This window comes from Cololabis saira, chromosome 9, assembly GCF_033807715.1.
Source record: "Cololabis saira isolate AMF1-May2022 chromosome 9, fColSai1.1, whole genome shotgun sequence".
Classification (NCBI taxonomy): domain Eukaryota; kingdom Metazoa; phylum Chordata; class Actinopteri; order Beloniformes; family Belonidae; genus Cololabis; species Cololabis saira.
In genome coordinates, this window is record NC_084595.1 from 12,286,590 (window position 1) to 12,312,390 (window position 25,801).

General features: G+C 41.4%; 1 protein-coding gene across 1 annotated transcript in view; it reads right to left on the reverse strand.

Moving 5' to 3' along the window:
• Positions 1–25,801, reverse strand: part of zmat4a (zinc finger, matrin-type 4a) — a 205,545-nt gene that overhangs the window by 61,569 nt on the left and 118,175 nt on the right. Inside the window, exon 5 of the mRNA XM_061730506.1 lies at positions 1,530–1,751. Coding sequence (XP_061586490.1) covers positions 1,530–1,751 — 222 coding nt within the window. The remainder of the gene's footprint in view (positions 1–1,529; positions 1,752–25,801) is intronic.

Here is a 25,801-nt window from a genome sequence, read left to right on the forward strand (position 1 = left end):
CAGGGTCTTTCTGTGTGGAGTTTGCATGTTCTCCCCGTGCTTGCGTGGGTTTCCTCCGGGTACTCCGGTTTCCTCCCACAGTCCAAAAACATGCATGCTAGGTTAATTGATCATTCTAAATTGCCCGTAGGTGTGAGTGTGTCTGGTTGTTTGTGGGCGGAAACTAGCATTTCTGCTAAACCCGGCGTATTTACACTGCTTAATGTAGTGTTCATGAATATGCATTGTCCCATCTAAATAAACTTTGAGTACAAGTACCTGGGTGTTCACCTCAATAATAAACTGGACTGGTCTCATGATACCCTGTACAAGAAGGGCCAGAGTCGACTCCACCTGCTGAGGAGACTGAGGTCCTTCGGCGTGTGCAGGGAGCTCTTAAGGACTTTTTATGACTCTGTGCTATCTTCTATGCAGTGGTCTGCTGGAGCAGCGGGAGCTCGGAGAGAGAGAGGAAGAGACTGAACCGACTGGTCAGGAGGGCTGGCTCGGTTCTTAGTTGTGCTCTGGACTCTGCCGAGGAGGTGAGAGGAGGATGCTGGTCAAACTGAACTCCATCATGGACAACCCCTCTCACCCCCTACATGACACAGTGGGAGCATCAGCAGCTCCTTCAGCCAAAGACTGCTCCACCTGAGCTGCAAGAAGGAACGCCACCGCAGGTCCTTCATCCCGACAGCCATAAGACTCTACAACAACCAACTCTAGTCACTCGAGTGCAATAACCTGTTTTTCTGAAAGTGCAATAACCTTCTCCCTCTAAATACTCGTTTTTTGGGTTTAGTATTTCTTTTGTACGTTGCTCATTTTTTATATTGCCCTTTTTTTAAAATTATTTAGCTATTTATTTTTTTTAGGATATACTTTTTTTTATACCTTTTCATACTTCGTGTGTATTTTGTAAAATTGTTGAGAGTGTGCATGTTTGCTGCTGCACAAGTACATTTCTCCTCTGGGGGATCAATAAAGTTTTATTCTATTCTATTCTATATGGATATTGTGTAAATACCAGCCCATATGAGGCATTAACATTGTGAATTGTTTTAATGACAGCCTTCAAATTTCTTTTTTTTTACACAGGCTGTTCATTTCTTCTATGGAAAACACTGTAGCCACATAGACTGTAATGTCTTCAGCATCATCACCCTACTATGTGGTGCATTTACTGTAATTATGGAACAATTAGAAATGATGTTTCAGATATATATTTCAGATATATCTGAAAACTGAAATGCAGCATACAGGCAAGCAACTATGAATGCTCAGAATAAACATTATCAACGAGAAAGATTAAAAAAAGGGCCACACGTGCATGCAGCTTAAGTAAGTTTGCGTGTGTGAGACATAGCACCATCCAACCAGAAATACAAAGGAGACAGCTGTCGTGGACACAGTCATCAAAACAGTCAGTAAAGAATAAAATATAAACTTAAACTCTATAAATTACATAATGAAAAACCATGAAAAATGGCATAATAGTGATGAAAATGTACTCATGAGGTGATTAAAATGAATGAGCTGGTTCTCCGTACCTTTCATCTCTCCCATGTCCAGGGTTTTGCCCAGCTGTTCCAGCAGATCTGCTCTGGCAGCGTTCTTCTTGTGCTTCTTGCCATCGTAATGTTGCTGAGCCATGCCAGGGTTGTTGAACCAAGCGTTGCATAGCTGACAGTAGCGATCCGAGTCGCGGCGCTGTCGTGGGGAGGTCATGGGAGACGTTTCAGGGGAGCTCTTCATAGGATTGGGAGATGCCTCTGATGGAAAACAACATACATTTTAAGGCAAATTAATGCGGACACGTGGCTTCCACTGCACTCTTTCACCTTTTAGGTTTTTTGCAATAATGATAAATAACAATAATAAATTTTCTCTATAGGCACCTTTCATGATGTATAAGGTAGGGCTGGGCGATATATAGAGATTTTAATATCCATCTATCCATCCATCCATTATCTATACCCGCTTTATCCTTTGCAGGGTCACGGGGGTCGGCTGGAGCCTATCCCAGCTATTTTCAGGTGAGAGGCAGGGGTTACACTCTGGACAGGTCACAAGTCCATCGCAGGGCCACATATACACACACAAACCATGCACACTCACACTCACACCTACGGGCAATTTAGAATCACCAATTAACCTAATATGCATGTTTTTGGACTGTGGGAGGAAACCAGAGTACCCGGAGGAAACCCACGCAAGCACGGGGAGAACATGCAAACTCCACACAGATTTTAATATATATCGATATATTTTCAAACCCGATATGGTACGAGACAATATCGTTTATATCGATTTAAAAAAAAAAAAAACGTTTTTTTTTTATGATTTTGATATAGCTTATTTTGTGACAAATTGACTTGAATGTTTCATTTGAGATTTGCACAAATTATTTGCACAACTGTCAACCTCAGTGGAAAAGTCTGCCTGTTACTGTCTACATTGTATTAATTGCACAGTGTATTTTAATTTAAAGGAGCTTGAGGCTCCTTTTAAGAAATGAGACTCTCTAGCGCCACCCTTCACCACGACGGCCGTTGGGGGTACTGCAGCCAACAGTGAAGCCGGCACGGGAGAACGGGGAGAACGCACATGCAGCGTCATGTGACGTCACATCCACAGCCCAGCGCGGGAAATTCGGGACCGAATTGCAGCACATTTTGCAGTACACAGCCTGTTCAAGGCAACGGAGAGATACACTAGAGGACTCATTCTTTTGGGTTTGGAACGCTTCATCTGACATTATTACTAGAAAACTTAAAACGTATACAGATTTTTTTCATTAATCTTGCCACAATCCGGCCTCAAGCTCCTTTAAATGTTATGCAGGAAAGGGATATTTGTTTTATTTTATTCAAGAAGCATTTTTATTCTATATGCAGGCAGTTTATTTTTATTTCATTTGTTTTATACATTTTGATATTGTGCAGACCTCCGTTAATAAATGAACCTGTGTGACATTTGGCACGAGGTATTGTATTATAACTGACTGTTTTTTTAAGGGTTTGCCTCAGAAAAAAATTAAGCTAACAGAGATGCTATGCCATAATGCTTTGGGGGAAACCCCAATTATGGCACAGAAAAAATATCGATATATATCGAGTATCACCATTCAGCTACAAAATATTGAGATATGACTTTTGGTCCGTATCGCACAGCCCTAGTATAAGGTCAGCATACAGATAAAAATACAACCCACAATAAAAACAGTAGACTACAGACACTTTATAGAAAAACATTAAAGCAGTAATAGACAATTAATAGATAATACAATGATAATAAATGCAGAAGTATGGATCATAGCATCAACAAAATTGTAAAAAAAAAATCATCCGTATGAGTTTCCATCAGAATCAGAAATCAGAAATAAGTTTAGTGCCAAGTCGTTTAACTCACGCAAGGAATTTGTTTTGGTGATTGGTGCAATACAAAATAACAAGTAATATTATTAAAAGCGAAAATGTACGTGTTAAAAGTAAAAAGGTGAGAGTGCTAATTTTTTTTCCATATGGTCTTTGCAAACACAAATAACAGATGAGAATTTTCAAGTTCTCAATGCTACATATACATTTCTGAAATATAATATAGGGGAGCTGCAAACTGCTATAAAGTGTGTTATTTTTGCAGCATTGCTAAAAATACATGCAGACTACAGCCTGAACAGTGCTGAAACCACTAGTTGACATTAGTGAGCAGACAGAGCGCAGTGGAAGGTTTTAATGAGCTCTGATCAGCAGCGATGTAACAGTGGCTGTGGCTTTGCAAGAGCAGCCCTCTGAATAACAAGCTGTTATCTCCATTAAATGCCTGAAGATGAAAACCTAAATCTATTTGGCAAACGGAAGAAAGAGCCTGCTCTACTTGGGGCTGCCCGCTTGTGCTTTCATGCATGGATGAAGACAATAACCCCAAACGAGCGCCGCGCCGCACTGAGCCCTCGACACAAAATGGCACTATCAGCTTAATCAGTTTTAACACTCCAGCGCTCTGATCACCCTAAGTCAACATTTAGTGTTGTCCCATTACGTTCCATTACACCAGTCACATTTCTAAAATGGCAGCTCGAGCAGAAAAATATAAGGGAGAGTGAATGTATGGAAGTTTTAATGTCAACATTGGCTGCTGCTTTGCTCCACAGAAAGTGACCATTATGCAGGCTTTAACTCTGGGAGTGTGTGGTTAGAGGGCAACCTTTGCAAGTAATAGGCAAATGTACAATATCAGACTTAATTTAATCGCTGCAGTCGTCTTAGCAAGCAGGTCAGAGGTCAGCAGCTTAACGGCAGCCCTGGAGCTGAGAGGGATTTACTGCCTTGCTCAAGAACAGTAGCTTTTAATGTCAGGTGCATAGAAATTCAGCCAGGGAAAACCAATTATTTCTACTGGAAACTCAGTAGTCAGCCTGCCTATAAAGCTTCAGATTAAAGCAGCCCCATATAAGTATTGGCCAGACCACAAAGTATGAAGACAGATATAATGTAGTATTGTGTAATATTTCACTACGGATGTTTATACATCTCAGTAATTACCTAAAAGACAACATAAAAGCTTAACAATTGGTATCAACATTTCAATTCAGACAATTACCTGGCAGATTGCCTCTGAAATGTTTACTTTGTGTGAACAACTTGTTTTCTTGTTTCTGAGTGCTCCTAGTAGCTTCTGCTTAAAGCCAGATAAGCAAAACTATTATTAATATTTCTTCTGATAAAATTAATGTGTACCACGTTTGTAACATCACAGAAAAACATGTTATTAAACGCTCAGTCACATCACAAACACTGCAGATTTAAAATAATATGGTTCACCTTTCAGATGTGGATGAAATTACCGTCTTTGTTAAACTGTGAGACCGTGACACCTTGTTAAACACAGTGACTCATGATGGGAAAATACAGCCGAGATGCTGGGACAACGTAGGCTGCTATGATTATCAGTCGTTGCACTGTTTCTTAATCACAGTCTCAGTGAAACCTGTAGAACAGCCAGGAGAACAGTGGACAGGGTGTTTGTGGTGATTCTCAATTTTCTGTTGTATTTCCTCTGCAACAAAAAAACGAAGCTGAAGTTCCTGAAGTTTCCACTCACCAAAGTGAGTCCAGTAACTTTGGTTCTCTGTTAAGGTGCAAAGTTCTCTGACTGCGGCATTGAATCTTTATCGAATTAATCTACACTCTACACTCACTCAATTACAACCAGAACCTCTTATACAGTTAAAAAAAAGAAACTTGCTCCTGTCCACGCCTGAGGATGAAGTTGAGGTTTTTGGTCTGTTGGGATTTCCCTTTTTTCTATGTAAAAATTAACTATAATGTGATACAGATAATGAGAAAGTATTTTCTTAGATGTAGACATGTCTTTAAACAATGTAACATCTCTTTTCTTTCCTCCTCAATCCACTGTGCTATTAATTTGAAGGTATGCTTGGAACCCATTTATAAGACCCTATGCACAAGCTATAACTATTTGGATGGTGTCTTGAAATGTTTTCTATTTCTATAGTATTTCTGCATGGTCCTCTTCCATAAAGTGCAGTCTATTTTCTAAAAGTGCACCAGCTGCTCCTGCAGCAAAGCCTGTACGATCATATAGCAAACAGTTTGATTTGTACTCATAAAATTAACCCAGACCCCTTAGGTTCATCTGGATCTGGTTTGTTGTGAACCAGAACCAAGCAAGGTGAGGCAGCGTTCAGTTATTCTGCTCCTCACCTGTGGACCAAACTTCCTGTAGACCTGAGGTCTGCCCCAACTGTCTGTACGCTGTTTACTGAAGCGTACTCTTAAATTACATACTTACCTGCTGTACTCTACTCTACTGCCCTTACTTTTTAACAACTTGTGCTTTTTATTATTTTACCTCTTTTCTTATCATTTTATTTGTTATTTATTCAATTTTATTTAATTGTATTGTTCCCTTTTTAATTGACTTGTTACTGTTCAATTGTGTCTTGCTGCTTTTAATGTTGATGTAAAGCACTTTGAATTACCTTGTGTTGAATTGTGCTATACAAATAAACTTGCCTTGCCTTGCCTATGACAAAAAAAAAACAAATTTACAGCTTATTTAGTATAAAATCATTCACAGGTCTCACACAACTTAGCTGACACAGAAATGTGTTCACAATGCACCATGGTTAACACCAACACCATGTTCTTAATTAGAAATTCAAAGCATGTTCGCAAATCAATCATTGGACCAACCTACTTATTGAATATTTAACCTTAGAAAAAGTAACATTTAACTGTAGGAATAAATTAGGTGTTTTTCGTCAATATCTGGAATCCTTTCATTGCCGACCTCAAAATAAAATAAACAACTGAGCCCGGATCCTTGCACATTTCTGAAGGTGGGGGTAGGGATTCCAGGATGCTGGGAGGGTGGCTGCATCCTTTCATGCCTGTGTTGTTCCCCTGCTGCTGCCTGATATCCCTCAGGTTGCCCCAGCTGAGCTTTCATGGGTCAGCCCTCTCTCTTTGGCTGCTTGGGGCTGTGCACCTATCGAGGAAGGTGGGGCGGGGGATGTGGGGTTGGGAGACCAGGCATCCACCCTGTCATTGGGCCCTGGATTGAGCTCTTGCCATGCCTCTTTTAATGCACACCACTACCTGAGAGTACTTTTACACAGGGCTACACTGTTACACAATAGATTATTTGATAAGATCGGAGGTGCAGAGTTGGTGGAGGGGAACAAGTTTTGAGTAGGTTGTGGCACATGAATGTGTTGCTCTCCTTCCATCACTACCATTCCCACTCTGGTGCTCCTTTCAATCCATCATATTTGCTAATAACTTAGTTTTGATTTACTTTTACACATCCTGTTTTTTAATCAGGATATTAGAAAGCAGCTTAACTTCCTGATTCCTGAACACCACCAGACACGATTAGGGTTACGAAACCACTTGGCGCAGACCAGCCTGGAGGTGGGAGTGGGTGGTGGCCCCAAGTCTCCTTAATTATGTCCTTCCTCCTTTCTCCCCATTATCCCCTCCCTCACCTGGTACGGTTGGGGTCTGGGCGGTGACGGCAGGGCCGCCGCAAGGGGTGTGCGAACCGTGCGACCGCACGGGGCCTCGCGCCCCAAGGTTGTTTTTTTTTCGTTTTTTTTCCTTCTTTCCCTTATAAATATCAACAGTCACGTTCCATTACAGACCTAAATGTGTACTAGTCTGTGCATATCAATAAATATATGTGCAATGATGCGCGTGTCTGTTGTTCAATACAACTGCGTCAGACCAAGCGCAGACACAAGGTGCTCTGAACGAGACGGGTGGAGTGTGTAACAAACTATCACAACAATGTCGAGAGAAGAGACAGATTCAGGAAATTTACATCAGGGAATGAAAAAAGAAAAAAACTAAAGAAAATGGAAGAGTTTAATGCCTCTCTGAAAGGCTTGTTTGATAAATTTTTTACAAAAATCAGCGATCGGACCGGGTCTCAAGCAGCCGTGGGGCCCCACGTCGAGGCAAGCCGAAATGATGATGAGGCAGGGGAAGGTATGCAATGCTTCATAATGAAACGTGTGTATGTTTGTATCCAATATTTTGCTAATTGGAGAGTTAAAATTGCGCATATTGACACCCGATCCGACCCGAAAAACCCCCAACATTCGCGAGAGCTGGGGAGTGAATCTAGTGCACCTGGGGAGGGCTCCTGCATGACGCTGACCCAACACACAAGTACCAACTGTAATTCAGCCCAAAGTTTTGGTAACAATTATGAGTTTTTACTGAATTACAAAACATCATACACTCATTTACACACATCACACCACACTACAAAAAACATCAATGCATTTTCAATAACACGCACAACACCCATCACAATCTTCTATTTTTGTCTGTCTTTCTGTACTTTACCGTCTTTGATTTTAGTCCGCTTTAAGAAAGTCTGTCTCAGGTCCTAATAAGGTTTGCTACATTAAACTGTCAAGAGGGCTGGTGTGGGGCATTTTCATCTTCGCTCTCACATATGCACAAGAGTGAGTAAAAAAAGAAAGAACACCAGCTTACAATAGAGCACCATGTCACAGATACTTTTTCTTTTTCTTCCTGTAAGAAAGCCTAAAAAAGTGCTAATGACAGATTGTTGAAAGGCAACAGTGAGCTGATGGTTCATGTTTATCCAAATCTGAAAAATAACAGTTGTTATGATTGAAATACCAACCATAACTGTTGAGTGCTATCCTAAGGGGACGAATATACTTGCTGTTCAGAAAGCGTACGCGTACGCATCATTGCCGCCACGCGTATCCTGCGTTAGTTTGAGGCGCAGATAGAGTCGTGCTCGTTATGTCCGTGCTCGTCGGAAGATGCAGCGGTGATGATGCTGGTGGGCTGTTTTGCCCACCGATCAAACGTGTGAGCTGGATACAGAGGTACTTCAGTCATCGCTCGACGGACACCGACTTTGCTCCAGATATTTCAGTAAATTAATCTCCTGACATGCGCGTGCACGCTCCAAGCTTGTAACTGGCTGCTGCAGCTTGACAGCTCGTCAGGTAGCACAGGATGACAGCCAGCTCTCTGCTGCGGTCTCCAACTCGCCGTGTCTGGTTTTGAGCTGAATCAGCGGGACAATCCCATGTAGCAAGTCGTCGACGAAACGGCGGAAATGCAGAAACATTGCAGCTGTTTCTCATCATCAGTTGCTGCATCGGCAGGACGAACAAGCTCTCCAGTCTCACAACGGCTCTGGTTGAACGGCCTGAGATTTCTTTACCGGGTCACAAGAAAAGCAATGCAGTGATCTCCTCTTCATCCTGTGTTGCTGTCTTGTTTATTTATCTTTATACCACCAGCTGGTTAATTATACTACTACCAAATATTTTATTACTTTTCCAACTCTGGCTCTGCATACTGCCCCCAATCGGTTACCGCCGGTACGACACGCTCTCCTCGCGTACTACGTGAGCGATGTTGCAGTTGGTTAAGACGCGAACGGATGCGAACATAGGCTCAAACAGCAAGTATATCCGCCCTTAATTAGCCAGATTTAAAATCTAAAGGAGTCTGGGTTTTTAAAGACATCATAGAGAGATGTGGGCTTTGTGAATTCCATGACTTAGATAGGTCTTTCAACCTACCAGGTACTTTTTACTTTTATCTACAGTTACGTGCAGCAATGCGTGCTCAAGGTGTTCCGTGGGGCACTGAGTTGGAAAACAATCCTCTTCATGCTATTTTTGACACTAAAGGCAAAAACAATGTTATTATCTCTGAATATATAAATTCATAACCAAAGCGTCATACAAACCTCTATTTCTTAATAGATTCTGGAAGACGGATATTAATATCTCCTCAGATCTAGATTGGCAAACTATATGGTCAAATGTATCCTTGTCTTCCAGAAATCCCGATCATCAAATGATACACTATAAATGCATTCATAGGTTTTACTTAACTCCTCGAAGATTACAACAAATGAAACTCAGAGATAATCCATATTGTGATTTTGGTCCAGACAATACCATTGCTACTTTCCATCATATAGTTTAGCAGTGTCCGGAGGTAAATCGTTTTTGGAATAATGTCTCGTGTATCATGTCTAATATAACTGGAAAGGCCATTCCTCACTCACAGTGCTTGCTTTTACTTAATGACACTTCATCTTTAAAACTAACTATAAACAACAAGCGTCTATTGTTGGCTGGATTTACAGCCGCTAAAAGAATGATAGCCTGTTGCTGGAAACCACACATGCACTATCGGTGATGGAATGGCTTTTTTGCTTACCAGGATATTGCGCAGCTTGAGCTTTCTACAGCTCGCCTTCATTATGCCAAATCATCAAATATTAATTGCTGGTCAAATCTATTAAAGAAAATAGTTGATTGGTTGTGAATTTTTGTGGTCCAACTCGTCAACTCAATGGTTTATTTAGTGAATGGGAATGTCATGGGATTCCTGGATGGCAAGGGGAGAGGGTTGGGAGTGGTGTACGTGCTTTGTGTTTTGTTGCTGTTGTTGTTTTTGTTTTTTGTGTTGTTTTGTTCTGTTTTTTGTAAGATATGTATATGTACTTATTTATTTTTTTCATGGCTCTCTGCATTGGATCCATTATTTGGGGGGGTATGGGGTGGGGGTGGAGCAGGTTGGTGGGAGCGGGAGGATGTGGGGAGGAAAGGGGGAGCAGCATCTGAGCAGGTGGTGTTTTGTTGTGTTTTTCTCTTGGACTTTTCTTGGACTATATATATATATATATATATATATATATATATATATATATATATATAAAATGAAAAATAAATAAGAAGTTGATCACAAAAAAAAACTAGGCAGATTTAAAATCTAAAAAGCTTTCCTTCTGATCTTCTGGCCATGAAACCACCAATCCTTCACTTAAACCATGAATTATGCTTTTGTGTGAAAACGTGTAAAAAACGTGCTATGTTTACTTCCTTCATGTAGCTCATACATGGTGATGCTGAAGAGCAAATACTTCAAACAACATTATGATATTTCCGTTTGAAAATGACAGAGGAAGAAAATTTTATTTTTGCCATAATTTTTAATATGCCATAAGTGCTGAATAAAAACAGTTAGACATTTCCATTGATCGAAGATCCCCTGGCCTTAAACCAAGGTAGAATAATACATGACTAGAATTGGGTCACTGACTTGTGCAGCTGATTTTATGGGGTAGAGTCAGACACTCTCCTACCTTCCTCTTTTCAATAATAATCTTTATTTGTCAGTGTATATCTCAAGAAACACTAAAATTAGTCCTCAGCTTTTAACCCATACACACTAGGATCAGTGGGCTACCACTTTGAACCTGGGTCCTCCAAACCCAAGCTCATCTGACCACCGCCCTGTAACCACTAGGCAGCCACTCCACCTCGACCAATGAAACCCTGGACAGGTCGCCAGTCTAGCTTTAGACATACTTTTTCTTAAGCATATGGACACAGCTTTTTCATGAAGCCTTACAGTTTTTTTTGACAATTTCTTTCCCTTTAGGAGAATCATACTCGAAGGAATTAATCATCTGAGCCTGATGGTCTTGATTTATCAGCATCAAGTTAAGAAGACAGTTCACATGTCACACGTATTTTACAATGCAGCCTTGCAGCTGATTAGTCAGAGGGTGCACACACAGACAAACATGCACACACACACACACAGACACATAGGACACACATGCACACACAGATGCAGATGCACGCACTGCAATGATGTCATCTCCTTGCCAGGGGTTAATGGTTGAGTCTGTTGGTTCAGATTGTAAAATGGAGCACACTATTGAAGCAAACCATCACAAACTTATTTCCACATTTGGTCACATTCAGACAATTGTCTTTGTTTAAAAAAAAAATCCCTTGCTCCCCTTTTAAATAAGTTGGCATCATTTCGGGCACTTCTGTGGCATACCTTGGTTCAAAGCCAAAACATTAAATCTACCTGGAGGTTAAAACCTTGGGTTATTGTAGCGTTGCAGGGGACATTGCCTCGCTGGAAAGGCTGCTATCACAGTTTTTGGTTGTGGTTTAGATGAGTGTTTTTTTGCAATAAGTAACTAACACTGCAAGATGAATATGAGAACGTAAGGTGTCCCAGTAGAGACTTCCCGGGACACCACTGAACAATAACAATTTCTTCTTTTTTTTTCTCGTGAATTTAAGTGTGCAAGGCAATCTGCAGCAGCGCTGTGCTGAGCTCCATTTTCACAATGTTCATCACCCTGAAACCACAAAACTCAGAACTGGAACTCACCTAACAGACATAATTACAAATGATTTAATTGCAGACTCAGCTGGACTCATTAAACCAGTGGTCCTCACTCCTGGTCCTCGAGAGCCGCTGTCCTGCATATCTTAGATGTTTCCCTGCTCCAGTAAACCCTGATATAGATGACTGTGTCACCAACAGAACTGTGGAGACCTGGAGGAAAGATTGGTGATGACCACTAATTAGAATCAGGTTTGTTGATGCAGGGAAACATCAAAAACATGCAGGACAGCGGCTCCCGAGGACCAGGAGTGAGGACTACTGCATTAAACTGAGACTTGTGACTGCGAGCGCAGACAGTTTTGGCAAAAGCAACAAGTATTAAGTATAAACTAATCTAGATAACGGCTGAGGGCAGAGAAAGATTAAAATAGAAAATAATAAAATATGATAAACTTAGTGTATCAAACAGCTTAAAGACTAGCTCAAACTAAATTTTGATCAAAAAATTGTCAAAACTGATGTTTGCAAAAACATCTCACAAAACACCACTCTTTTTTACAGAAGTAGCTCCAGTACTTCTTGTATACATTATCCCACTGTGCTAAAGTCAAAACCACAGAAGAGTTTTCTCTGAGCGTAGTTGCGACGTGCTCGGAAAACAAATTGAGTTCTGCTTTGACAAACATAACATGTTTTTCATGTATCAGAAAATAAGTCTTCAAAACGTGAAAGGATTGACAGCTACGCTGAAAGTAGTTAGTTAGAGTAGTTAGACTTTTTTTGCATTTAGTCTGTTTTCAAGAAAGTCAGAAATCATGATTCAATCAATATGTTTACATGGACATTAACTCTGACATTTATCCGATTAAGACAATACTCAGATTGAGACACCATCTTGGAAACAGCAACTTTTTAATCGAATTAAGCAGTAAACGTCTTACGATGTTGACACCTCAATAATATTCACACAATAAAGCCTCAAGAGGCATTAGGAATCTTCACTGATGTGGGTACCAATTAATTTTTAAAGCAGTTAATACCCTTTACCTTCTTGGTCACTGACATGTTCACTTGGTCAATCCTTTATGCAGGAGATCCCTGTCAGTATTGTCAAATATTCTTTATTACTGGGGATAGAATGGATTAACCGGAGCGAAAAAAGCAGCCAAATATAGGTAATTGAGGTCTGTAAGTCAAATGACTGACTTTTTTGACTCCTGCTCTTGTAACTCTTAGTCGGGCGTAAGCTCGCCCGGGCCTTCTACTTCAGCACCAGCATATGGCATGCGTTCTTGCACATGTGTATTTTATCTGCTACAAGGAATATTGAAGAGGTGCAGAACAGCATGATGTTGGCCTTATGAAGGGTTGTCCATAAAAACTCCCAGAGAAGGCGGTTCTGTTCCAAGTGTGAGCCGCTATGCTTTTGTGCAGAATTTCTCCGGCTGATTTTAAGTCTGATTCTGATTCCGTCCCATACTTCCGATAGGGCATTTTTCTTGGCAGCATTTTGTCATTTTCGCATCGCTTTGTTTTTGTTTTTTTCCCCTTTTCTCCAGGGAGATGTATAACGCTCTTGTAAGAAGCAAAGCTTACATTTCAAAGGCAGCTTTGCATAAACAGCCCCGTTTGCGCATTGATGCAAATACATTTCATAAATTATACAGCAAAACTTGTTTGTGCTTTACAAAAACGTGTTGGAACTGGGAGGTTCTGATACATCTCTTTGCTGCTTGTTTTCAACTTGCCAACAGTTTAAGTTTAAGACTAAATCAGATATGGGTTTTTTTCTGATATTACGCAGCTGTTTATGTGAAGATTTGTTCATCATTGACCAGCCTAGTCACTGACGGAAAAAAACAGATATCCTTTAAAAATCAAACGAACGCTTTGTAAAAGCCTTTCACGGACTCAAAGCGTGACAGAAAATAGCTTCCACATGCCACACTCATGCCACATTTTATCTCTCAGTTGAATTAGAACATGTCACTTTGTCTGTGTGAGTCCTTAGCATTAAAATGTGATTAAAAGTCAAATCCCTTACTTCCAAGATTGTTCTGTGCACAGAGAAGCAGGGAAAAGTAGAACTATTTAAGAAGAACAGTTTTAAATCTGAGCAGTCTTCACATCTAAGAGAGGATGGGATCAAAGTGCTCTGAATCCATGTACTTATCTTTTCCCCAAATGTATCACCCATCAACCCCTTCCCTTCTGCCCTCTTACCCTCCCCGTATAGCTCGAGAAACAAAATGCTATTTTTGTATTGTCAGTTTAACTCTGAGGAAGAGCCTCTGTAAGCTACACAAGCCCAGGAAAGGCAACTCACAAACAGAAATCTCTGTCCTGAAGAGGCATTGCCTTTAAAATTAAAGTCTTGCAAAGGTTTAATGGAACTAAGACTAATATATACCTTAGTAACTGCAATAAACTATGCAGAAGGATGAAAGTGAGCACAAGAGACTGCTTGAGATCAGCCACTTAAACCAGCTCCCAAAGGATCAGCTAATTTTGCAGCCAAAATGCAAAACAAATACGTAGGGTATGTTATGACTTTTATTGCACGGTTAAAATGAGGAAATCGTTTTGTACTAGGTCCAGGTGGCTAAAAGCCGACAGCGGTCTCACTCACTGGTAATCGTGAACATCAGCCTCAATGATGCTTCAGTTTAGTTTGGCTGTTAAAAGGAAGATGGTGTGCCAAATACCAACCTCAGTAGAGTAGCGTAGAGTAGAGTAGAGGGGGGGATTCTGTGCTGTGTCGGGCATCCAGGGGGAGATGGGAGTGGTGAGAGAATGATTGTTCATGTCTTTGTCAGTCACTGTATGTTAGTGTCTGTGTGAATGGGTGTCCTGCGATAGACGGGCGACCTGTCCAGGGTATACCCCTGTAATTAACTAGGAGAGGCTCCAGCAGACCCCTGTGACCCTGCAAAGGATAAGGCGGGTTTGGGGCTCTTTGCTGTTGGGCTTGTCTGGGTGGCTCCTTGTCGGGGGGGTTGCGCTCTCCGTGCCTGTCTCCACTGCCCTTGCAGCTTGGCATGCCTTTGGCTGTGGGGTTCCCGCTGTCATTGGGGCGGGTGCCAGCCTGCCGGCGTCGACTTTCAAAGTGGCCCCGTCTCTCCAGACAGGCTGGCCTCTTGCCGGGTGGGGGTTGTGGGCCTGAAGGGTGTGGACCTCTTGGCCACGTGATTGTCCCTTTCCTCAGTGCAAGGCATATAAAAGCCTGCATAGACCACCTCAGTGTCTGCTGTCTACATCTGTTTATATAGTCATCCCTGTAGTGCACCAGATAGCCATTGTGTCTGCGTCTCTCCTTTCTCTGTTCTTCATTCTCTCTGTCTGTTCTCTCTTTTCCTGCTCTGCCCAGCTGGCCTCTGGCAGGAAGGTCACCCCTTAAGATCCAGGTCCTGCTCAAGGTTTCTTCCCTCCTAAAGGGCAGGTTTTCCTTGCCACGGTTTGGCTTAAGGTTTTTCTCCCACTAGGGGAGTTTTTACCTGCCATTGTTTGTTATGTAAATGTAACTATTGCTCGGGGATCATATTCTGGGTCTCTGGAAAGGACGTACAGTCCCATTCTGTTGTAAAGACGCTATATAAAAAAAAGGAATTTAATTGAATAGTCTTTGCCAAAAAACACATGAACGACTCCCAGACTATGATAAATTAGATTATGTGGTCAGAGACCAAGATTGAACTTTTTGGTGTTAATTCTAAACGGTATGTGTGGAGAAAGCCGGCACTGCTCATCACTCGCCCAATACAATCCCAACAGTGAAACATGGTGGTGGCGGCATATGGGGGTGTTTTCAGCTGCAGGGACAGGATGACTGGTTGCAATTGAAGGAAAGATGAATGCGGTACTGAGATATCTTCCAGAGTGCTCGAGACCTCAGACTGGGCTGAAGGTTCACCTTCCAACAAGACAATGACCCGAAACTAAAATAATAAAGGAATGGGCTGGCTTCGGCACAACTCTGTGAACATTCTTGACTGGCCCAGCCAGAGACTTAAACCTAAACCCAATTGAGCATCTCTGGAGAGATTTGAAAATGACTGTCCACCAACATTCACCATCCAACCTGACAGAACTGGAGAGGATCTGCAAGGAAGCATGGCAGAGGATCACCAACTCCAGGTGTGAAAAACTTCTTGCATCATTCCCAAGAAGACTCATGGCTGTACTCGCTCAAAAGGCTGCTTCTACTCAATACTGAGCAAATAGTCTGAATACTTTTTCTTTTTTAATAAATTTGCAAAAAGAATAAATAAAAATAAATAAATAAAATGAACCTTTTTGATTTTACCAAATGGCTACAATGAAACTGTCAGGGCTTGACATTTCCTGTTTTATTTTGAAGCCTGTGTCTTTGTGTTTAAGTTCTGGTTTGACTTTCCTGTTCCCCATCTGCCCTGATCGTCTGCACCTGTGTCTCGTTAACTCTTGTGTGTATCTGGTCTTGTCTTTCCCCTGCTCCCTGCTGGTCCGTACTGTTTCATCCCTCCATTTTTTCCATGTCAGGTTTTGTCATAGTTTTTGATTCTTGTTCACGGTCTGGTTTTTGTATCCTGCTTAGCAGCGTTTTTTGTTTTTGAGTAAATAAATCAGTTTTGAGAACTCCTGCCTCCTGCTCTCCTGCATCTGGGTCCTACTACAACCTCCCTGAGGGAAACATTTAAATGGGTCTGAATACTTTTCGTACCCACTGTATAATTAATTGCACATATTTGTTATCATATTTTACCAAAGCTCTGGAGCACAGAAAATGGTACCCTTTTTGGGGCAGCTCTAATGGATAAATCAGCGTATCGGACAGATGAAATCTGATCAATGAGGAAGTTGAGAAACATTTAGGACAGCTACTGTGCTGAAGGGCCCAGAAAACTGGAAACAGGCCAGACTGTCCACATAGGGAGTGCTTATGGAGAAACCATGTCTGTGAGAATGAATATGCATGGCTGAGTACTGTTATGCGAGTGCCAAAGACTAATCGTCACGGATCCAGCCTGGCTGAGCTAATAGGAGGTGATCAAGGATTACACTGCAACTCCAGAAGTTGATTAAACCAGATTTGCATGTGCTATCGCTGCCGAAATGAGTGAAAAGAGCACCCAACGGTCATTTGTAAGTACAGAAATGGAATAATATTAAAGACTGATTTTAATACAATGTTGTAAGTTAGAACAGAAGCTTCAACACCACTTTGTAACTGTATGTCTGCCGACTGATGACTGAGCCTTCCTCAGACGTCTTTTAAAGTTATTGTGCAACAAAGTGATGTACAGTACAGTATGTCATCTCTCATCAAAGGGAAACTCTAATTTTACATTGCTTTAAATGGCTTTACCGTGATGTTCTATTTTTTTTCTTTTTCACCCATACCTACATGGATCATTGATGACCATGTGAAGAGAAGTAGATTTTTTTTGCAACCTAACGCCGACTGCCAGAAGGCAGGAACAACAGCTGGTCCCAGGAGACAGGCGGATCAACAGAGGAAGTTGGCCAGTCTGCTGATGTTACTTATGTTGAAATCAATAGTCCAGACCTCCGGGTGTCCTGGATTTATCTTCCTGACAACCTCTTTTTGTGACAGAACTGGGTGCCAGAACAACAGAAGTGCCTTAATTTACAGCTTCAGAGCATAAAACAAGGTCTGTCCCCAGCTTGCAGTTCTTGTACTTCAACTTGAGTGTGAGTCATATGCTGAAGAGCAAACTCAACATTTTACTGAAGCTCGCTATATATATATATATATATATATATATATATATATATATATATATATATATATATATACACATACACACATATATATACACATATATATACACGTGTGTGTGTGTGTGTGTGTGTGTGTATGTATGTGTGTGTATATATATATATATATATATACACACACACACACATATCAAAAACACCAATTGTTCAACTTTCACCATTGAAAGTGAGTGGATGAAAACTGCAAAAAAACTGCAAAACTGCACTCTCGACTTTTTTGTTTATAGAAAAAAGGATCTACAGTATAAGATTTTGCCAGATGTCAGAGGAATTGATGACTGATATGGCCCTACTTTCAGCCGGGACTCTGCTGCCTCTGTTCTGAACCACTTACCACAGATGGCATTCTTAATGGCTCTGTCTGTCACTGACATGCTGCAAAGAGAGCAAAAAGCAAAGTGTGCAGTCTGAACGTTACATCATTAGGTGGCAAAAAGATTCATTCCAAAGTGAAAATAAAAAAATAAAATGCTGTGGTTATCTGACACTAGTATGTGTGTGTGTGTGTATGTATATGTATATATATATATATATATATATATATATATATATATATATATATATATATATATATATATATATATGTGTATACACTAGGGCTGAAACGATTCCTCGAATAATTCGAGTAATTCGATTACAAAAAATGATCGAGGAATTTTCTCTGCCTCGAGGAATCGTTTAATTTATTTATTTATTTTTTTTTTTTCGTTTAATTTCACCAGCTCAAAGCCTCGTATTACGCCCGGACCACATTTAATGTGACACAACGCGCTGACGCTTCGCCGTACATCCATGCGCTGCGCACGTTAAAAGGGGGAGAAAGAGGTTTGGTTTTAGTAACGTGCTCAGGCAGTCTGCAATGGCCCAGACGGGAGACTAATGTAGTTCAGTGCTTAACTTTTATTTTTAATCCACGCTATATTCTTCTGGTCCGTTCTCATATGTTCCCCCTCTAAAGCCAAAATTATTGTTCCGCGTTAAATCGACGCAGAGTCTACGGTGCTCTCCGGCGAGGGCGGAGAGCGGCGGTCCGGCTGGCGTTGCCACGGCTACGCCGTAGCCTACGGCGTAGGGTACGCAGCGACGCGCACCATTCTGCGTTGTTGTAACGCGGAACCATAAATCAGCCTTTACCCAGTATATAAACCTCTGTTCCCGCTACAGTTTTAACTAAGAGAAAAGGCAGAAAATGTCAGAAAAATAAAAACGTAATAAAGCTAACTGGGTAGTTTTCATTTCATTTTATCTCTGTAGTCATTCATGGATAAAACAAGCAGCACTGGTGCCTAATGTGCTCCAATACAGCAGGTCTCATAATTTTATTTTAAACACTGCCAAAACTCAAAATCTTATACTTTAACTTAAAACTTAACTAGAACTTAAAAGTTGCTTGACACAAAGGAAAGTTCAATTGAAACACGTGGGAAAACACCTAACATTTTAAGTTATGTGTGCTATCAGGTGTAATGGCATTTTTAGGTTAGAAATAAGAACATTTCTTGGTAAGATCCTTAGTTTTTTGAGTGAAGGCAGGGAATTTGGTCAACTGGTGTAAGTTCAGGGTTTTTAAATGCACAGCCATGAACCTACTGGATTATATGATTTAGTCTTAGTGATGTCAATTAACATCTAACATCTTATGTATATTTATAATTGCTCTTTAACTAAACAAATATGTTTTATCCGATTACTCGATTAATCGATGGAATTTTCAGTAGAATACTCGATTACTAAAATATTCGATAGCTGCAGCCCTAGTATACACAGTCAGTCCGGAAAGTATTCAGAACGCTTCACTTTTCCCACATTCTTTTATGTTACAGCCCTATTGATAATAGGAATAAATTCTTTTTTTTTTCTCAGAATTCTACACAAAACACCCCATAATGACAACATGAAAGAAGTTTTGATGCAACTTTTGTACATTTATTAAAAATAAAAATAATAAGAAATCATATGAGCATAAGTATTCATAACGTTTGCTTAATATTTGTAGAAGCTCCTCTGGCAGCAATTACAGCCTCAAGTCTTTTTGAATAGGTTTCTACAAGTCTGGCACACCTATTCTTGGGCAGTTTGCCCATTCTTCCTTACAGACCCTCTCAAGCTCCATCAGGTTGAATGGGGAGCGTTGGTGTACAGCCATTTTCAGATCTCTCCAGAGATGTTCGATGGGATTCAGGTCTGGGCTCTGGCTGGGCCACTCAAGGACATTGACATGGTTGTTCTGAAGCCACTCCTTTGATATTTTGGCTGTGTGCTTTGGGTCGTTGTCCTGCTGAAAGATGAAGCGTCGTCCTAGTCTGAGGTCAACAGCACTCTGGATCAAGTTTTCATCCAAAATCTCTCTGTACATGGCTGCATTCATCTTTTCCTCAATCTTTTCCGATCCAGGTCCTGCTGATGAAAAACACCCCCACAGCATGATGCTGCCACCACCATGCTTCACTGTAGGGATGGTGTTCTCCAGGTGATGAGCGGTGCCTGGTCTCCTCCAAACACGACGCATGGAATTCATGCCCCTCTAAACGTGCCCCAAAAGTCACCAAATTTAGCACGCAAGCCAGGCCTGGCGAAAAATTTGATATTTAATGGTTTGCATTAATGGGCGTGGCCTAATGGCTCAACAGCACCCCCTAAAAAACTTTGTGCCTCAAGCCCCACAATACAGTTTGACGTACATGCACGAAAATCGGTACACACCTGTATCATGTCGCAACTTAAAGAAAAGTCTCTTGGCGCCATGGCCGAAACCGAACATTTTGAATTAATCGTGTAATTTTGGCGAAATTTATGCCATTCCTTCGGCAGTTAATGCGGCCCGAACCGCTACTTGCACCCAGGTGTGTTATACATCAAAATGTGCGTGTACATCCTGCGACGACGTGTATTACTTTTCTCAGTCAAAAGCGTTACTGTGGCAACGATAGACGCCAAAAAGCGTGCCCCCCCTTCATCTGATTGGTCCATATCTGATAGTTCCTACTTTCTTCCATAACTTTTAAATGGTTTGATATAAAGAGTCGTGGGTGGTGTCATCGGACTCTGTATTGAGTCCTTGAATATAATTGGTGCAAATTAGCCCCGTCCCTTCTTCTGATTGTTCAATATTTGATAGTGCCTATTCTCTGCCATAACTTTTGAACCGGTTGTGATAAAAACATGTGGGTGATGTCATCGGACTCAGTATTGAGTACTTGACCTTCATTGGCCTTCTTCTGATTGGTAAATATCTGATAGTCCCTATTTTCTTCTATAACTTTTGAATGGTTTGATATAAAGAGTCGTGGCTGGTGTCATCCGCTAAATGTCCAGGCCTGAAGACATCTACATGCAAGTCATAAAAGCGCTTTCACTGCAGCACGCCTGAACGTGAACAAGGGTGCGAGGGCCCGTTCATCGCTGCTTGCAGCTTTAATTATGAATATTATTGTAGCCCCTATGATGGGCTTCAGTCTCCTCAATGGCTCCTCAATGTGAAGGTTGGACATAAGAGAGTCCAGGTGAGGCCTTTAGGGGGGTGATCGCATTTATCCTTCTGCTCATGCTCGCAATGCTTACAATTTTAGAGCTTTGCCAAGATTTTTTAGAATTGATTACTCATTGCCATTAGGTCTGTGAATTCTCAGGTTAGTTATTCACAGTTTATTAGACAGCTATTCAGGTTAACAGAAACCATGATCCCTTATAACTGATGCCATTCCACATTTACTTTCAGCTCAGTACTCCTTCATGAGACGATGATGTACAAGGCGCCCTGTGGTTGCACCGACATGCTTCACAGTTTGCAGCAGCCAAAGTTTGATCTGTTTGTGGGTTTCCAGTTTTTGTTATGCGTGATGTTTTGCGTTATGAATGCAGAAACGAAGTATCAGCAGAGGTTAGTAAAGTGTAGAAGGGTTAAAGACTGCAGTAAGATGTAAATCAGAAACCAAGAGCCTTTGGTTTATCTCAGGACCAAAAAAAAAAAGAAAAACTAATGAACTTTTTAGTTTCCTTTCAGCTTTCAGAGATAAAAAGAAACAGTGATGAGCCTCTATATTTGCCAAAGATGTCTATAGACGTCCTTTTCCCCCACTTCAGGCATTAATTCTGTTCATGCAGAAAAGGAATAATTCTCTGTAGCTAGAGGGTTCACTCAAACATTACTTCAAACACAAGAGCTTTATGCACCGGTCTACAATTTCCCTCTCACTACTTTGGAGGTAAAAAGGCTACAGTGGCTCAGGCAGTAACAACACAAGATGAATTGCAGATGGTCTGAGCATAGAAAAGTTCAGATAATACACTGATCAAAATGCTTTGATTTATTACAGAAGACTTCTAACAAATCGAATGAAAACTAAAGTTGAGAGCAAAGCGAAAAAGTGTGAAGTGCATATAATGGAATCGGTCAACCATAGAGTCAACATGCCGGAGTAAACAAACAAAGCTCCAAGCTGAGCTCTCCACGTAGACACCACTCAGTTTGGACCCAATTGGGAAATACCATGTCCTGCTGAACATTTCCCCCTGTGACCTTCGCTCATTATTCCCTCAACGACAGAGTTGGATTCAAGGTGAGCAGCTGTCAGCGGATTACAACAGCAGCAGACTTATCACCTCGAAAAAACAAAGCAGTAGGGGATTACAAATAACAGTTCAGACCAGACAAACACATCACAGCTTTAGTTTGCTTTAGAAGGGACGAAAAGGGTCTCCAAAAGGCAGATAAAGCACCACTGATTTTGCTAGACTGATAGACATGTTAGTTTCTTTATTGGGAGATAATGAACATTATTGACTTATGTTTTGGGTTACCAGTGGAAATCAAAATCTTTAGCTTTTCCTTTGGGGAATAAGAGGACATTTGGGAACTGAAAAGATATTAATCCAATTAATTAATCAATAGTCATACATCAGTCTGTGGCAAAGCTGTCACACCATATCAACTGAAATCCCTAGACTCAAAATTCCAGATACACAGATAAAGATGCTACGTATAACACAGGTATTGCATGGAATGGTGTCCATAGATTTAGTCCATGACTATTTCCAACATAACAATCACATAGAAAAAAGCGGAGATGAAGTGAAAAAAATGCACCCAAAACAATGCAACATAAACTCACTACAGTACAACAATGCAAGGATGAATCAGATGGAAAGCAATCTTTGCTTCGCTTTGTCCACTTTTCTGATGAAAAAGAAAAACATTTTCCAGAAGCAGATGCCACACACTGCACAATTAGACACTTGTGGCAACTGCACACGCGCACACACACACACACACGCACACGCACACGCACACGCACACGCACACACGCACACGCACACGCACACACACACACAATGAAACATTTATGTACAGTGGGGCAAAAAAGTATTTAGTCAGACACCAGCTGTGCAACTTCTCCCACTTAAAAAGATAAGGGGAAGCCTGTAATTGCAGGTATATCTCAACTATGAAGGACAGAATGTGGGGAAAGAATCCAGGAAATCCCATTGTAGGATTTTTACTGAATTAATTGGTAAATTCTTCGGTAAAATAAGTATTTGGTCACTTACAAACAAGCAATATTTCTGGCTTTCACAGATCTGTAACTGTAAGGGCACCTGTTTTAACTCCTTATTAGAAAAAAAGACACCTGTCCACAACCTCAAACAGTCACACTCAAAACTCCAATACGGCCAAAATGAGCTGTCAAAGGACGTGAGGAACATAATTGTAGACCTGCACCAGGCTGGAAAGACTGAATCTGCAATAGGTAAGCAGCTCGGAGTGAAGAAATCAACTGTGGGAGCAATTATTAGAAGACATACAAGACCACCATAGACGGATTACCGCATGGGCAAAGTGGGCATGTGCCCAGGGCCCTGGAGCCAATGGGGGCCCTCGCCTTTCAAACATTTTTTTTTTTTTATGTGTAAATTAAAATACATTTACAAGCTCATAGAGCCCAATGATAGGGCCCCGTTTTGTGTGATACGTTCATATATAATCATAAATTGTAGGCTATAATTACGATAAAATGTGCATTGTGCGGTCAGTGTAGACTAATTCTTACTTTACAACTGTCCTGAACGCATCAGGGCTGTGAGCCAACGCTGATTGGATATAAAGCCTGGTTTATGGTTCCGCGTTAAATCGACGCAGAGCCTCCGCCGTAGGGTACGGCGAGGCCTACGGCGTAGGGTACGCGGCGACGTGCACCGTACGTGCGCATCGCCGCGTACCCTACGCCGTAGGCGCTGCGTTGGTGTAACGCGGAACCATAAATCAGCCTTAACAGTTGGAGCCAATTTGACGACTCGGCAAATTTGCGGCCATGAAAGAGATGAGCGCTAAACTTTAAAAGAGGACTAAGCATGTACAAAGTTTTATGGAAGAGTCAACAACCATTGGTGAGTCAGTGTAACCTTCATAAATAATTTCTTTATCAGAATGTTGTGGTATTCTTGACCACCTGCCTATTTGAATGTGCTTGTGTTGTTTTCAACTAGACTAGAGTCTATTCTCTGTTATAGAGCTCAGAAATGATGTTATAGACCGCTGTGTCTATATCTATCTATATAGATTGTGTGATGTTTTTTTTTTGTATTTAAGCTGTATCAAAGATGGAACTGAGTCAGTCCGTGACTGAGTTTTCAGCGCCGTGTGATTGACAGCGGTCAGGCCTGTGTGTGTGTGTGTGTGTGTGTGTGTGTGTGTGTGTGTGTGTGTGTTCTTCTGAACAAGTTTGTGACTTTACTCTGCTTTCTGCAGCATAGTCCTATAGGCTTAGCTCAATAAAGGTGAGAATAAATGTAGTTTGATGGGTAGGATGAGGTGTTGAACGTTAAAATGACTATCATAAGGGCCCATGGAGAATGCTCCGCCCCCTCTGGACTGAGACCCGCGCTCCGCCACTCCGCCACTCCGCCACTCCGCCACTCCGCCACTCCGCCATCCACATTCACACGGTGTGATTGTGGATTCTCTGCGCCATTGTGTGACCAAACTGAGTGATTGGGGAGGGCATGCACCGTGCACGTAGGATATTATTGTAGATAGGGGCCCATAGCGAGTTTGTGTCCAGGGCCCGTGGTCATGATAATCCGTCCTTGAAGACCACTGATAATCTCCCTCGATCTGGGGCTCCACGCAAGATCTCACCCCGTGGGGTAAAAATTATCACAAGAACGGTGAGTAAAGATGCCAGAACCACACGGGGGACCTAGTGAATGACCGGCAGAGAGCTGGGACCAAAGTAACAAAGGTACCATCAGTAACACACTAAGCCGTCAGGGACTCAGATCCTGCAGGGACAGACGTTCCCCCTGCTTAAGCCAGTACATGTCCAGGCCCGTCTGAAGTTTGCTAGAGAGCATTTGGATGATGCAGAAGAGGATTGGGAGAATGTTATATGGTTAGATGAAACCAAAATAGAACTTTTTTGGAAGAAACACAACTTCGTGTTTGGAGTAAAAAGAAAGCTGAGTTGCATCCAAAGAACACCAAACCTACTGTGAAGCATGGGGGTGGAAACATCATGCTTTGGGGATGGTTTTCTGCAAAGGGACCAGGACGACTGATCCGTGTAAGGGAAAGAATGAATGGGGCCATGTATCACGAGATTTTGAGTGAAAACCTCCTTCCATCAACAAGGGCATTGAAGATGAAACGTGGCTGGGTCTTTCAGCATGACAATGATCCAAACACACAACGAAGAAGTGGCTTCGTAAGAAACATTTCAAGGTCCTGGAGTGGCCTAGCCAGTCTCCAGATCTCAACCCCATAGAAAATCTTTGGAGGGAGTTGAAAGTCTGTGTTGCCCAGCGACAGCCCAACAGTGTGGGAAAACCTTGTGAAGAAACCTTAAAGAAAACATTTGACCTCTGTCCTGGCCAACAAGGGGTATTGAGATGAACTTTTGTTATAGACAAAATACTTATTTTCCATTGTAATTTGCAAATACATTCTTTAAAAATGAAACAATGTGATTTTCTGGATTTATTTTTAAATTTTGTCTCTCATAGTTGAGATATACCTGCGATGAACATTACAGGCTTCCCTTATCTTTTTAAGTGGGAGAACTGGTGTCTCACTAAATACTTTTTTGCCCCATTGTAGGTTGATATATATATATATATATATATATATATATATATATATATATATATATATGTGTGTGTGTGTGTGTGTGTGTGTGTGTGTGTGTGTGTGTGTGTGTGTTCGTGTGTGCGCATGCAACCAGCAGGTCTTTCAGCATGCATGCAGTTCCCGAACTCAGCTGCTGTGCTGGCACCCAATCTGCCCACCCAGCACCCTTTGCCCCTGTGCTTATCGCTGAAAATAAATTGAACTCTATTACGCAATGCTGCCCCGAAGCACA